Below are 15,637 nucleotides of genomic sequence, written 5' to 3'. Positions count from 1 at the left end.
TGTTCTCACATTGAACAACTTCTCCTTTAACTCCACTCATTTCCTCCAAATCAAAGGTGTTGCCATGGGGTACCCGCATGGGTCCTAGCTATGCCTGCCTTTTCGTGGGCTATGTGGAACAATCTTTGTTCCAGTCTTACTCGGGTCCCCTCCCTCACCTCTTTTTCCGATACATTGATGACTGTATCGGTGCCGTTTCCTGCTCTCGCCCCGAACTTGACAATTTCATTCACTTTGCCTCCAATTTCCACCCTTCCCTCACCTTCACATGGTCCATCTCGGACTCTTCCCTTCCCTTCCTCGACTTCTCCGTCTCCATCTCTGGGGATAGGTTATCGACCAATATTTACTACAAGCCCACTGACTCCCACAGCTACCTGGACTACACTTCCTCCCACACCCGCTTCCTGTAAGGACTCTATTCCATTCTCCCAGTTTCTCCGCCGTATCTGCTCCGACGACGCCACCTTCCACACCAGTACTTCAGACATGTCTTCCTTTTTCCGCAACCAAGGATTCCCCTCTACTGTGGTTGACACTGCCCTCGACCGTGTCAGTTCTAGCTCCCGCACTTCTGCCCTCACCCCTGCCCCTCCCTCCCGGAACCACGATAGGGTTCCCCTTGTCCTCACCTTTCACCCCACCAGCCTCCACATTCAACGGATCATCCTCCGGCATTTCCGCTACCTCCAAAGTGATCCCACCACCAAACGTATCTTCCCCTCCCCTCCCCTTTCAGCATTCCGCAGGGACCGCTCCCTCCGAGACACCCTAGTCCACTCCTCTATCACCCCAAACAGCCCTTCCTCTTCGCCTGGCACCTTCCCCTGCAAGCGGAGCAGATGTAACACCTGCCCCTATACCTCCCCCCTTCCCACTGTCCAGGGCCCCAAACACCCCTTTCAGGTGAAACAGCGATTTACTTGTACTTCTCGCAATCTAGTATACTGTATTCGCTGCTCACGATGCGGTCTCCTCTACATTGGGGAGACCAAACGCAGATTGGGTGTCCGCTTTGCGGAACACCTCCGTTCAGTCCGTAAGGGTGACCCCGAGCTTCCGGTCGCCTGTCGTTTTAATTCACCGCTCCATTCCCACTCGGACCTCACCGTCCTTGGCCTCTTGTATTGTTCCACGGAAGCTCAACGTAAACTCGAGGAACAGCACCTCATCTTCCGATTAGGCAGTCTGCAGCCTTCCGGACTCAATATCGAGTTCAACAATTTCAGATCATAAGCTCGGCCCCCCATTTCATTTTCTCTTGTAATTGTTCCACTCCTTTCCCCCCCCCCCCCCCCCTTTCCTTTTGTTTCTCTCTCACACCTGGCAGCTATCTTTTGCCCTGCCGGTACACTTTACACCTAGTCCCAGCCTATTACCATCTCGTCTAGCTTCTAATCTCTTTTACTTCTGTTTCTTTTATTCTTTTGTCCGATCGCAGCCCTGCCTCCGATCTAGTTTCTTTTCTTTCCAGTTTTGAAGAAGGGTCCAACCCGAAACGTCAACTCAAATTTCTCTCCACGGATGTTGCCTGACCTGCTGAGTTTTTCCAGCATTTTCTGTTGTTATTTTGGTATCTTCATTGGTCTTGGTAACCAGTCTCAAAATAAACCACACAACTCAGTTTGAATCAAGGTGGAGAAGTTGCCAAAGGTGGGTGCTGAAAAAAAGAGACCATCTTGTACCTGACCCAATGCGACCAGATGCAGCAAGTGAAGGGTTCACTTGGGTTGTACAGCATCTCTTGGGGAACCCATCTCTATTGCTACCAACCAGCACCAATCACCACTAAAGGGAGACTCTTTAATTTACCTAACATCCTGGCACCAACTGGGATTTCACCTGATCGTTCTGGCTGGGAATTCAGGGACAAATATCCAAGTATGGATAGAACTGCAACTGTTGTGGCCTTAAAAATGGATAGACATGTTTGTACATCCTAGAGGTTGAGGGGAACCTCATACTAGTGCCCTAAAGCTGAACTTTAGGAACCTCTAATGACGAGACTAGCTGTTGGTGTGAAAATAGGCATCCTTGTATCCTCTTTGACTGGTCAGTCTCATTGACGCACTGTCTGATTGACTTTAATTGGTGTTACCATCTTAAATTCTCAGTTGGGGATCTTGTTCAAAGTTCTGAGATCCAAAATTGGGCAGGATGCTCTTGGGAATTGAAAATCACAAAATATTAGAGTAAAATAATTTCTTCCTTGAGATGGGTAAACTTGCTCGATTGCTGCAGATGCCAGAAGGTTGTATATCTTGGTCACTAGTATCATCACTAGTACCAGTTATGGAACTTACAAATGGCTAGAGCTGACAATGCTACAAAAATGCAGGTATCCTTTAGTGGTGGCATCCCTGACCTAAGGATCAATCCTGTTGTGCTCCCTTCAGATTGCAAAATGACAACTGTGAACTACAACTCAAGTCCTCAGTCGGCTTGGAATACAAAAGGGGCCTCATGGCAAACTTCTGCCAGTTCAGGTGTGGGCAGTGAATGTCTGTTTCCATGATGTAAGGTCCAATAAAAGATCATAGGTGGGACTGTCAGTATGCAGCTCTTCTGCGAAATACCATTTGTGGAATCACATTGAGGCTTCGTTAAACAACTATAGGGTAGGCACAGTGGCAGCAATATTTACAATGAATTCCCCCAAAGAGCTGTTACTGAAGTGAAATCTTTTAAACATCAATCTCTAAAGGAGGTGCCATAAATGCACCAGTTTCTCAGAGTGGAGGTTCTGGGAATCAGCATATCATCTAGCAATTGAAGTGTATTGAAAGTAGCTCTGAAGTGATAAAGGGAGATTCAGATCAGCAACAACTTTGCTAGAATCTACTACATGACTGTTGAGTCTATCAGAACGAGAAATCCATAAAAGGAATCTAAGACCTAATTCAAGGATGTCCCTAAACTGTACAGAAATGATGAGAACCAATGATCCCACGTAGTGGCCAGTTATTACCTTAGGCTAATGACAGAAACCAATGTCTGTAACTCTCATAGTCGCTACTGGTAAGCGCAGTCTCTGCAGTGCCAATATGGGGCTGAGCGAGGACTTCTGTTGCCCAAGGCTCCTTTATTTCCTATACATAGGATGGCACATACTTAGAAGAGATGAATGGGCTAGCAATATCAATACTTACTGTGGGACACTGACAGAACATAAGCCCTTGTGCTGAGTAGTACCAATGAAGATTTTCCCCTAGCAATGATCAGGGAATAATGTACAGATTAAACCTTCTCCAGAGTTGACACAGTCCAATCAGGACAGGTCTACAAGTAGTGTGGAGTTAATGCAGTGTGACAACTGATGAGCTCAGTTTCTGGACAGCCTAGAAAACATAGATCAAGTCTTTTTCTTATGATGAGATGAATCCTGGATGGTTGGTAAGGTATGGCCTGCAAATGAACAAAGATGAGGCAACGGGATAATTTGGGACCACTACGATTTACTTTCTCCTCCAAAATTGCTGATTAGCATTTTAAGTAGTTGTGCCTGATGTGGGATAACCCAAAGAAATGGTAACATTATTGGTGCCATGCTTTGAGGAAGAACAGGGAAGGCCAACCAGTAACACATTTTGCTGAAGTTGGGTTACACTTGGTCAGTTTTCAGGCCAATCTGAAATGGCAACACCCGCATCTACTTTTTATTAGGCAATGGGACTTTGAACAAAGAGTGTTCCTCACTAGAATTTCCTTCCCATTTATTCATACATTAGGAGATTGCAAAACAACACTCTCACAAAATACTACCTTATTTGAAATTTTATACCGATCGAAGACACAGGCCTAGAAATTCCACATCACTAAAAACCTGCCAGCACCACCGCAGGCCAGTGTTAAGGGCCGCTGAAATTAATGGCGCTGGCAGGACTGGTAAATTGGTGCTGGTGGCTAATTAAGATTAGCCCAGCACTAAAGTTATTGCGCAAGGCCATTCTAGTGGTGTTAGTCCCGCAGGAGGCCCCAATGTAGCGTGGCTGTAGCATCATTGCAGCAAGAACAGCCTTCTCTTAAAGCAAGGCTGTCGTTTCAGAAAGCAGTTCAGTCCATTAAAGGGGAACTGCCTTCTGAAATGAAAAAAATGTAAAAACATGCAGTTTTTAGCCCTTACAGCTCAATTGCCTTATGAAAAAAAAATTAACATTAAAAGGAATTCCCAAATGGGAGTCTTCAGCTCTTAAAGCTGAATTGCCTTCCGCACCTAAAAAAAAATGCTAAAAGTGCTTCAGCACTAACACAAATGACTCAGTTAGCCAGGGAAGCGGCACCCAGGATCTCGCACACAGCACTCCAGTTTTGTGCAGGGGGTCAATACTGCAAGAGAGGTCCTCTACTCACAGGGGCCAGGAGGCCCTCCAGAAAGAAGGATGTGGGACCAGATCACCGAGGCCATCACGGCCAGCAGTGTCACTCCCAAAACCTGGCTTCAGTGCTCAAAGGAAGCTTCAGACGAGTGGTCAAGGCCAAAGGCCAGTGAATGCATCTTCAAAAGCCGTCTTCAATCAACTGCACCACTAGCCTCACACACTGTTCAATGTACAACACCACCCCCCCCACCACTATCACTCACCTACCAACAATTTGCACCAAACACAAGGCACACCTCCCAATTCCTAGCTTCATCTCAGCCCCTTAGAGGAGACGGCGCTGGCCATTTTTGGCAAGGCATGGCTGAGTCCTTGGCCAGTGGTGGGGCTGAAAGGATACAAGGTGCTGGTATCCTCATACGTTATCCTCCTGCTCGCATTCACCTCTTGCTTTCCTGCCCTCCCTTCACCACAACCCCACCCTTGTGCCTTCCTCATTTCACACACCCAAAAAAGGCAGCCTGCCGAGCCAGTGGTTGACCCAAGAAGAGGGAGAGGAGAGTGAATAAGAAGAAACACCGTCACTCAATTTCACACTCCCAGTCACCAGCCCCTCAAGGTCGACCCACAAGGCCATTTGCAGTGTCCCCCACTGAAAGTCAGCAGTCTTCCACCAGCCATGCTGCAGTCACTGAGGTAGCAATGCATGACATCAATAGGATAGGCAAAGGCACACACAAGACAGTCACTAAGGGAATGCATAAGTGTGATGAGTTGATTTCTTGATGTTATATTGGATGGATAGATGTATAAAGTTGGATTGGAAAGTTTGCTTTGTGGTTGCTTTTATTTCAGCATCGTGGCCAAGAGGATGCTGTGATGGTCAGTAACAGAGGGAAGGTAAAGTGAGAGACAAATGTTGAAAGGGGAATTGGGGTTGTGGTCACTGGTACCACAGGTGGATGATTCCATCCCGGATATCCCGGCCAGAATGAGGCTGTCTGGGTTGCATCCTTCCTTCTGCTTCCTCCTCTTCTGTGTCGTCTTCTTCTCACTGCGAGCGGACGCTGGAAATCTGAAATAAAAGCAGAAAATCCTGGAAATACCCAGCAGGTCAGGCAGCATCTCGATCCACGGATGCTGCCTGACCGGCTGAGTATTTCCAGGATTTTCTGTCTTCTCAGAGGCCTTCCTTTACCATCCGAGGCCTTGCAAGCATTCAGCAGCACTCCCTGCACACTCAAAAAACTTTTAACATGTATTGCACCAAGCCACTACTTCAATAAAATAAAAATAAATCCAGTCCAATAGCTTAAATGCAAACTTACCTGAAAGGTGTGTGTGTCCCATTAAGAAGTGCTGACAGCATCTCTGTCAGTCTGCTGCACGCTCGGTTTTCAGAGCAAGCTTAGGATCCAGCGCTAAACTCAGCGCTAAGGTCCAAGTTCACAGAGCGTGACGTTAAAGTCGGCATGCATGTCATGCTCTCCGCATTTGCATCTCCAGGGCCCGAATCCTGCGCCAGAGAAGGGCGTTATAGAGTAGCGGCCGCCATTTTTTGCCAGGAGTGTGGCGCTAACTCGCGGCATTAAGGTAGGGGATTTCTGGGCCACAATGTTGAGTCTTATCGCTTAACTAAATCTGTGGGGGGAAGAGGTTTTGAGGACAGTAAAACACACAATACATTGCAAAATTCTCACAGACCAGTCTATGAAGGAGAAAGATTGTTAAAATTTATCCTTGCACTAAAGCCACACTTTCATGGAAAGTTTTTATGAAATACATGGTGTGATTGAGGTGAATAGCATTGGTACATTTCAGGGGAAGTTAGATTAAGTACGAGGGAGAAAGGAAAGTTACTCAATTCAAAAAGTCTCAAGTTTAAAAAAAAAAAATCCGCATCTTGTAATTCGCAGAACATTTTATTTGAAAGTATTAAATCTTCATGTGAAATAGTCGACAACGCGAGATCAAGTTTGATGGCCTTCACTGCTCTTCCTCCAAGCACGGCATCAATAATCAACAACACGAAAACAGATTACCTGGTTATTATCACATTGTTTTTTGTGGGAGCTTGCTGTGCACAAATTGGCTGCCGTGTTTCCTACATTACAACAGTGACGACACTTCAAAAGTACTTCATTGGCTGTAAAGTACTTTGGGATGTCTGGCGGTCATGAAAGGCGCTATATAAATGCAAGTCTTTCTTTTTCTTCCTTTATCTCTTAGGATTATCCCACACTGGAAGCTGGTGTGGCGCATAAACACCAGCATGGACCTGTTTCTGCGCTGTAAACCCCTGTACCATCATCCCTGTGCTCGCAGACCTACATTGGCTCCTGGTTAAGCAGCACCTCAAATTTAAGATTCTCATCCTTGTTTTCAAATCCCTCCATGACCTCACCTCTCCCTATCTCTGTAATCTCTTCCAGCCCCACAACCCTCTGAAATATCCGCACTCCTGAAATTCTGCCCTCTTAAGCATCCCTGATTTTAATCGCTCAGCCATTGGTGGCCGTGCCTTCAGCTGCCTAGACCCTAAGCTCTGGAATTTTCTCCCTAAACTTCTCCCCCTTTAAGATGCTCATTAAAACCTACCTCTTTGACCAAGCTTTTGGTCACCTGTCCTAATATCTCCGTGTGGCTTGGTGTCAAATTTTTGTCTGATAACGCTCTTGTCTGTGTCAGCTGTGGCTCAGTGGGTAGCACTCTCGCCTCTGAGTCAGAAGGTTTTGGGTTCAAGTCCCAATCCAGAGACTTGAGCACCAAAATCTAGGCTAACACTCCAGTGCAGTATTGAGGGAGTGTTGCACTGTCGGAGTCTTTCAGATGAGACGTTAAACCGAGGCCCCGTCTGCTCTCTCAGGTGGATGTTAAAGATCGCAGGGCACTATTTTGAAGAAGAGCAGGGGAGCCATCCCTGGTGTCCTGGCCAATATTTATCCCTCAAATCAACATCCCAAAAATTATCCGGTCTTTATCACATTGTTGTTTGCGGGAGCTTGCTGTGTGCAAATTGGCTGCTGCGTTTCCTACATTACAACACTTCAAATAGTACTTAATTGGCTGTAAAGCGTTTGGGGACGTCCGGTGGTCCTGAAAGGCGCTGTATAAATGCAAGTCTTTCTTTCCCGTGAAGCGCCTTGGGACATCGCTACGTTTTCAAAGGCGCTGTACATAAATGGAAATCTTTCTTTCTTTGCCGCGCAAAGGGACGTTCCGCTACGTTTTAAAGGCGTTATATATAAACAGAACGATAGCAAAATACTGCAGATGCTGAAAATCCGAAATAACAACAGAAAATGCTGGAAAAACTCAGCAGGCCAGGCAACATCCGTGGAGAGAAAATAGAGTCAACGTTTCAGGTCAAACCCTTTGTCAAGACTGGAAAAGCACAGGAAATGAAATAGATTAAGAGGCCAGGCTGGGAGAACAAAAGAGAAGTAAAGAGACATTAAGAGGTATTCAAAACGAGACGAGATGGTGATAGGACTAGTAAAGAGACAAAAGACGGCTCTAGATTAAGTGTGAAATGTGCTGGCAGAATGGGAGACAGCTGTCATGTGGGAGAGAAAAGGGGGGGGGGGGGGGAAGGGCCAAAACAAAGGTGTGGATAAAAAATAAGTAAAAATGTAATGGGGGCTGAAGTTATAATCTGAAATTGTTGAACTCGATATCGAGTCCGGAAGGCTGTAAAGTGCCTAATCGGAAGATGAGGTGCAGCCAAGATTCATTAGGCTGATACCTGGGATGGCAGGAATGACGTATGAGGAGAGATTGGGTCGATTGGGCTTATACTCGCTGGAGCTTAGAAGAATGAGAAGGGATCTCATTGAAACTTATAAAATTCTAACAGGACTGGACAGACTAGATGCAGGGAGGATGTTCCCGATGGTCGGGGGAGTCCAGAACCAGGAGTCACAGTCTAAGGATAAAGGGTAGGCCATTTAGGACTGAGATGAGGAGACATTTCTTCACCCAGAGCATGGTGAACCTGTGGAATTCTCTACCACAGAAGGCAGCTGAGACCAATTCATTAAATATATTCAAGAAGGAGTTAGATATATTTCTTAAGGCTAAAGGGATATGGGGAGAAAGCAGGGACAGGGTACTGAATTTGGATGATCAGCCATGATCTCACTGAATGGCGGAGCAGGCTCGAGGGGCCGAATGGCCTACTCCTGCTCCTATCTTCTATGTTTCTATGTTCCTCGAGCTTACGCCGAGCTTCCGTGGAACAGAAGTCTTTCTTTGCCGCGCTGTATAAACGCAAGTTGCAATTGTAAAATTCACAGTAAAAATGAAGGGTTACAAGTCGACCGCGTGCCTCTTGGGGGGGGGGGGGGGGTCGGTCAAGAGGTCAACAGCCAGCGTCAGCAGCGCGAGCTGATTGGTCGAGGCTGGCTGGCATCACCAGTGGGTCGCCGACTGTCAGCGGGAGCGGGCCGGGGGGACGGAGCTTCCTCCTCGGTGCAACCAAAGCCCTTTCTCCTGACAAAACCAACATGGACACGGGAAAGAGAGGGAGGGAGGGAGGGAAAAACACGCTCACATTTTTGGCTTTTTTAAAATCAGCTGAAGAAGCGTATAAGCCGATTCTCGAGATTCCACCCACCCCCCCCCTCACACTCGCTCGCCCTCTTTTCACACGCTCCTTGAAGAGACCGGCTGGGAATCCGCACCCCCAGAGCAAATGAAAAATATTCTCAATTCATTCGTTCGACGCGGCAACTTCGTTTAAATCCCCCCCGCCACCCACCGTCACATTTTTTAAGTCTCTCAACCATCGACTATTTCACACGAAGATTTAAGTCAAATGTTCTGAGGGGAATTTACACGACGCGGCATATTTTTTTTTAAACTTTACGCAAGAATTTTGGGGAATTTCGACGCCACACCAATCAAGCTGCCCTGTCAGACCGTCGTGTAACATCAAATTATGATTACGTGACCCGTTTACAGGGAAAAGGAAGAATACGCCCGTTTAAACGCCGTTTCTCCCGGCGAAGTGATATTAAAAATGAAAGAGATTGGAAGCTTTTAAAATAAATGCTAAACTCAGGACACACACACGCCAGCAGTTACCGTCTCACCTCCATATATCGCCAATTTGTTTTCCTCCCTCGGTTGAAGGGAATGGGGGTGGGCTGCTGAGGTGTTTGTTTTCTCTCTCTCGCTCGGGGGGCAGGGAATATAAATCAGCTGTGGGTCGTGAGGGGGGGGGGTTTCAGTTTCGATGCCGGGAGTCGCCCATCTGCTGCCCTTTTACTGACTGACTGACGGGGCGGGGGGAGGAGGACGGGACCGTCGGAAGACTCGCGCACACGCGCCGAACGGGCGACCGCCTCACGCGCCCCTTCCCGCGCTCGACGCCAGCCTCCGCCGCCATTGGTTGGTCCTCGCATTGGGCCCCGTGTGTGGGCGGGGCCAGGCGCGCGAGTCGAGCGCAGGAGCGCGCGCGCGGCCCGAAAGTCAGCCAGGCAACAGGCTTTCCCCCGCCAGCCCCAGCGCACCGACCCCACCCACGATTGGTTGGGGGGGGAGGGCGCGCTTCTGATTGGACGCAGCTATTGCGGAGGGAGCCCGCGGGCTGCCTCCTATTGGCCGAGAGCATCCCCACCCCGCCCCGCCCACCGCGCCGACGCTCCAACTCCAACCGCTAAAGCTCCTCGCGAGGTAAGAAAACGCTAAAACGGTTAGAAAAAAGAGCTTCGAATTTTAAAAAGAGAAACGATTAGATTCACTTTATGCTCCAGGAATATCACGCTAGTGGTTTTTTTCAAGCAACTTTTGTCAACATTAGTTGCCATATCGATGTATTTTACAAACAGTAAACAAACCAAATCCAACTAGCAAACCATTCTGAAGTTGAGATGAAAATGTACTTTAGCTTTGGGATGGTTTGATTATTACCCCTTGTTATTGTTTTTGGGGGCTTTTCTAACCCTAGATTTTCTGCTCACATTACTTTATGCCTTACCTAGCCTTGCTATCTAGGTCATCTTTCAATAACATGCCCTAGGATAACAAACACAAATTTTCTTTTCAACCTTTCTTTCCAGTAATCATAATTATTTTTAGCTACTGGAGTAACCCAAATGCCTCCACAATATCTCTCCTGTCTTTGATAAGTAATAAATGATCTCAAGTTAAGACCTTATGTATAAAATATATATATATATACAGATATATATTTATACTGCATGTGTGTATATCCACACGCATGCGGTATTTTTCACCTTCACTGCAAACAGACAGGTCGCCTGCTTGTTAAGAACCCGCCCGATTTTAATTTCCATTGAAATCGTTGAAAATGAAAATTTGGTCATTTCTATAACAAGCAGGCAATCCTGCCAGTTTACCGCCCAATTGGTGGAAATTAAAATTACCCCCAAATCCTTCTATTTGACTCTTAGTAAAACAGTAAACGGTTGCTTCTTTGTAGAATACTTTTATATATGTGTTGTTTCTTGACTTTACTCTTAGCTGTAATTGGCTTGAACCATTCTCCTGAGAATTCCAAACCAACTTGCAGATTCAAACAGCTCCAGTACTTTAAATATTCCAAAACAACAGTTACCAGGAGCTTCTGGATTTGAATAACTCGGCCAGACTCAAAAAAAATAACTGGCTGTCATAAAAATAACTGATCAAATCGCACAGTGTGTGTTGTTTGAACGCTACTTGGCTGATCCCTCAAGCTTCACAGACAAAACTTGAAAATTGTAACTAGATTTTAAAGGCAGCCACAAAGCCAAAATAGACCAAAAAACGTCATTTTTGTCACACCCCTCCTCCCAACAGAATTGCAATAATATGGTTTTACTTCAATACACGTACATAGCTGAGAATTAATGATTTCATCCATGTGAGCTCAGGAAAATGTGGGAAATTAGCCAATCTCTAAAACAAAAAAGGTGTTTGAGGTGTGTCATGCTTCACAAAACAATTGATCATCTCCACCTCAGTTTACCCTGTTAATCTCAATCCTATTATTAGCCAGTACTCACTCATCCCGTTCTTTAGCTCAGATTATGTTTCAGAAATCTGCTATTCTGTGATGTCAAAAAATCCTAATCATATTCTGCTTGATTTTTTTTGATAACACTCCTGTGAAGTGCCTTGGGATGTTTTATTACATTAAAGGCGCTATATAAATATATAAGTTGTTGAGGTTTGTTCATTTTTACAAAGAATCATAGAATGTTACACCACAGAAATAGGCCATTCAACTCATCAAGTCTATGCCAGTGTTTTTCTCTACATGAGCCACCTCGTCCTATCCCACTCTCCTCACATAACATACCTTTCAATGTTGCTCTCTTTCCAGAAATTATCTCATTTAAAAAAAAGAATTTATGGACTTTCCTTCAGCAACTGTTTGTGCCAAAGATTTCTACCTTTTAACCATTCCCTGTATAAAGACATTTTTTGAGCATTTCCTTTAAATCTTTTTATGATTGTCTTACATAACTGCCCTCACTCCAGCTTTCACTACACTATTTAGCTGGTCATAATCTTAAAGATGACTCAGGTTACCCCTTAATCTTGCAAGGTCTAGTGAAAACAGGCTAAGCTTCTCAAGCTTCTCATTATTACTGCTACCTCCTCATCCCCAGTAATATCCCAGTAAATCTATGCTACACCTTTTCCATTTCTTTTATATTCTAACTACAATGGGGTACCCAAAACAGTACTCCTACTGCAGCCTTACCAAGATCTTGTACAAGTTCAACATTAGTCCTTGGTATCTAGGGATATAGAATACAAAAACAAGAGGTTGATGGTGTAGATGGAGAGAATCTATTTCCTCTGGTGGGGGAGTCCAGAACAAGGGGGCGTTTAACCTTAAAATTAGAGCTCGGCTGTTTAAGGGTGATGTCAGGAAGGGTAGAGGAAATCTGGAACTCTCCCCCAAAAAGCTGTTGAGGCTAGGTCAATTGAAAATGTCAAACCTGAGATTGATGGGTTTTTGTTAGGCAAGGGTGTTAAAGGTTAGGGAACCAAGGCGGGTAGGTAGAGTTAAGATACAGATCAGCCATGGTCTAAATGAATAGTGGAACAGTTTCAAGGGGCTGAATGGCCCACTCCTGTTCCTATTTTCCTAATATATTCTATGCCTCTAGATACAAAACTAAGAATTCCATTTGCTTTTTAATGGGTAATTTTAAACTTTTTAAAATGGTGAATGCATAAGAAATGTACTGCAGATGTTATGTGGTCTAGCAGTAAAGTTTAGTCAGATTTTGCTGACTTTCATGGAAACCAAACAATTCGGATCCGTACCACCCCTTTTCTGGGCACAACGAGTGTCCTTAGAAATCCAAAATGGCATCCGTGTGGGTGAAGTATGCAGAGTAGGCAGATCATGACGTCAGTCAGCGTGTAACGTTGATTTAACGAGAGTGCTGCCATTTTGGAGCTCAACGCTCCAGCTAACGCCCTCTCTTAAGCACGCACAGCTGAACACGCGTTCAGCAGCAGGAAGGACCCCCCCCCCCCACCAGCGCTATTTAAAGGGATAATCAACAATGTTCCCTCTAATTTTCTTGTACTGAGCGGGCCATGAACTCCTTTGAGCACGACTTTTTGGTTCGTGGGCAAATTTTACAACAACAACTTTTACAACAGCAACTGGCTGGAGTCATACCTAGCACAAAGGAAGATGGTTGTGGTGATTGAAGGTCAATCATTACAGCCCCAGGACATCGCTGCAGGAGTTCCTCAGGGCAGTGTCCTCGGCCCAACCATCTTCAGCTGCTTCGTCAATGACCTTCCCTCCAACATAAGGTCAGAAATGGGGATGTTCGCTGATGACTGCACAGTGTGAGGTGGTGCATTTTGGTAGGAGGAATAAGGAGGCTACCTACTCCTTGGAAAATAAGAATCTAAATGGGGTAGAGGTGCAAAGGGATCTAGGGGTATAGCTTCACAAATCATTAAAAGTACCAACACAATTTAAAAAAGCCATAAAAGTGCAAATAAAGCACTGGGGCTCATTTCTAGAGGAATAGAATTCACAGATAATGAAGCAGTCCATGCCTGCATGCAACAAGACCTGGCTAATAAGTGGCAGGTAACATTCACGCCACAGAAGTGCCAGACAATGATTATCTCCAACAAGCGAGAATCTAACCACCTCCTCTTGACATTCAACGGCATTACCATTGCCGAATGCCCCACCATCAACACCCTGGGGGTCACCATTGACCAGAAACTTAACTGGACCAGCTCATAAATACTGTGGCAGGTCAGAGGCTAGGTATTCTGCAGCGAGTGTCTCACCTCCTGACTCCCCAAAGCCTATCCACCATCTAGAAGGCACAAGTAAGGAGTGTGATGGAATACTCTCCACTTGCCTGGATGAGTGCAGCTCCAACAACACTCAAGAAGCTCGACACCATCCAGGACAAAGCAGCCCGCTTGGTTGGCACCCCATCCACCACCTTAAACATTCACTCCCTCCACCACCGGCGTACCGTGGCTGCAGTGTGTACCATCGACAAGATGCACTGCAGCAACTCACCGAGGCTTCTTCGGCAGCACCTCCCAAACCCGCGACCTCTTCCACCTAGAAGGACAAGGGCAGCAGGCGCATGGGAACACCACCATCTCCAAGTTCCCCTCCAAGCCACACACCATCCTGACTTAGAAGTATATCGCCGATCCTTCATCGTCGCTGGGTCAAAATCCTGGAACTCCCTCCCGCACAGCACTGTGGGAGTACCTTCACCACACGGACTGCAGCGGTTCAAGAAGGCGGCCCACCACCACCTTCTCAAGGGCAATTAGGGATGGGCAATAAATGCTGGCCTTGCCAATGATGCCCAGATCCCATAAGCAAATAAAAAAAAAACAGCAACCACTTAAAAACATATATACAGTAATGCTATGTTGCACCCCACCATCTTAAATCATGAGACAATCAGACAAGGTTCGATACAGGTTTAACATAACTTCTCTGCTTTTGAATTTTATTCCTCTAGAAATGAGCCCCAGTGCTTTATTTGCACTTTTATGGCTTTTTTAAACTGTTGGTACTTTTAATGGTTTGTGAAGCTATACCCCTAGATCCCTTTGCACCTCTACCCCATTTAGATTTTTATTTTCCAAGCAGTAGGTCGCCTCCTTATTCCTCCTACCAAAATGCACCACTTAGCTATATTGAAATTCATTTGTCATTTATATGCCCATTCTGCAAGTTTGTTTATGGTAGAATTAATTAAAAGCTTTTAGTTCGTCATCTACAAACACTATTTACAAAAAAAAATTACTTGTCAGAAATGATGACTGGGATATAAAAGAACTGCATAATAATGAATTAACACTTCAGAAATGTCACTCAGTTACACAGTTATGCATCGATAAACAATCCAAAAGCCCAAGGTGAGCTGAAACAGGCATATTTATTCGTGTAATTAGTATTAATTTTAAAGTTTTCAACGTGTTAGTCCATCCCTCATGTCACTATAGCAGTGGCTGCACAAGCAGCAGGAGCAGCGGCTTTCCTATGGCGCTGACGTGCTGTACGTCCACATAATATTAATCACAATGCAACCAGACAACCAAATATAAAGTGTTGTAGTTCTTTAGTTTACAGTATTAAAAAGAATTGAACAAATTGAACAAGAACGGGTATCCTTATTTTCAACTTCAATCACTTCCATCAATAAATATTGTCTTCTTGAACCAGCACACCTTGTAACATATCAAAAATGCAGCACTTATTTACAAGTGCAGAAAAACACATGCACAATTTACATCACCGAATTAAAAACAAAAAGCAGTAAAGGCTATGATTTAACAGAAATAAACATTCATCTTTCTTCCAGGAAAGGAGAACCAATCAGACTGACTTGGAAATGTTTACTAATATGGTGACGTAAAGATGTTAATTTACGAATTTCGCTTCTAATGTTTTACTCTCAAACATTCTCTACAATATTAATCCCTGCTCTTATCATGAAAAGTGTTGAATTATTTTAGGTACTTCGCAATTAAATAGCGGGAAACAAACTTCATTGTACTCTCAATTTTTAATCTCCTATTTCAAATATTTATACCAAATCGAAATTATACATTTTCTGTGTCTTTCTCAATAAACAAATAGTGGTTTCTTCTAAAGTAGCTTCCTGCAATTTTTATACATCATTACATAACTCTTGTTACTATTAACACTCCACTAAACGTTTAAGAGGAAATCTATAGTTACATTATTCCTGGGACTTGTTCGGACTATAGAACGACAGACAAAATTAAATGGTTTGTGTTTTTCCCCTTTTTTGGTTCTCTTCCTAAACATCTTAATGATTTTTTAA

At 44.9% G+C, this 15,637-nt stretch overlaps 1 protein-coding gene across 1 annotated transcript in view; it reads right to left on the bottom strand.

Moving 5' to 3' along the window:
• meioc (meiosis specific with coiled-coil domain) overlaps positions 1–9,610 on the bottom strand; it is a 77,069-nt gene extending 67,459 nt beyond the window's left edge. The window contains exon 1 of the mRNA XM_085966252.1: positions 9,413–9,610. Within this exon, the coding sequence (XP_085822378.1) occupies positions 9,413–9,418 (6 nt within the window). The 5' untranslated portion in view covers positions 9,419–9,610. The remainder of the gene's footprint in view (positions 1–9,412) is intronic.
• Positions 9,611–15,637: the final 6,027 nt, after the last annotated feature.

This window comes from Somniosus microcephalus, chromosome 24 (genome assembly GCF_052327205.1).
Source record: "Somniosus microcephalus isolate GS21.2 chromosome 24, FLI_Smic_1.0, whole genome shotgun sequence".
In the NCBI taxonomy this organism is placed as follows: domain Eukaryota; kingdom Metazoa; phylum Chordata; class Chondrichthyes; order Squaliformes; family Somniosidae; genus Somniosus; species Somniosus microcephalus.
This window is presented reverse-complemented; position numbering and strand designations above follow the sequence as displayed.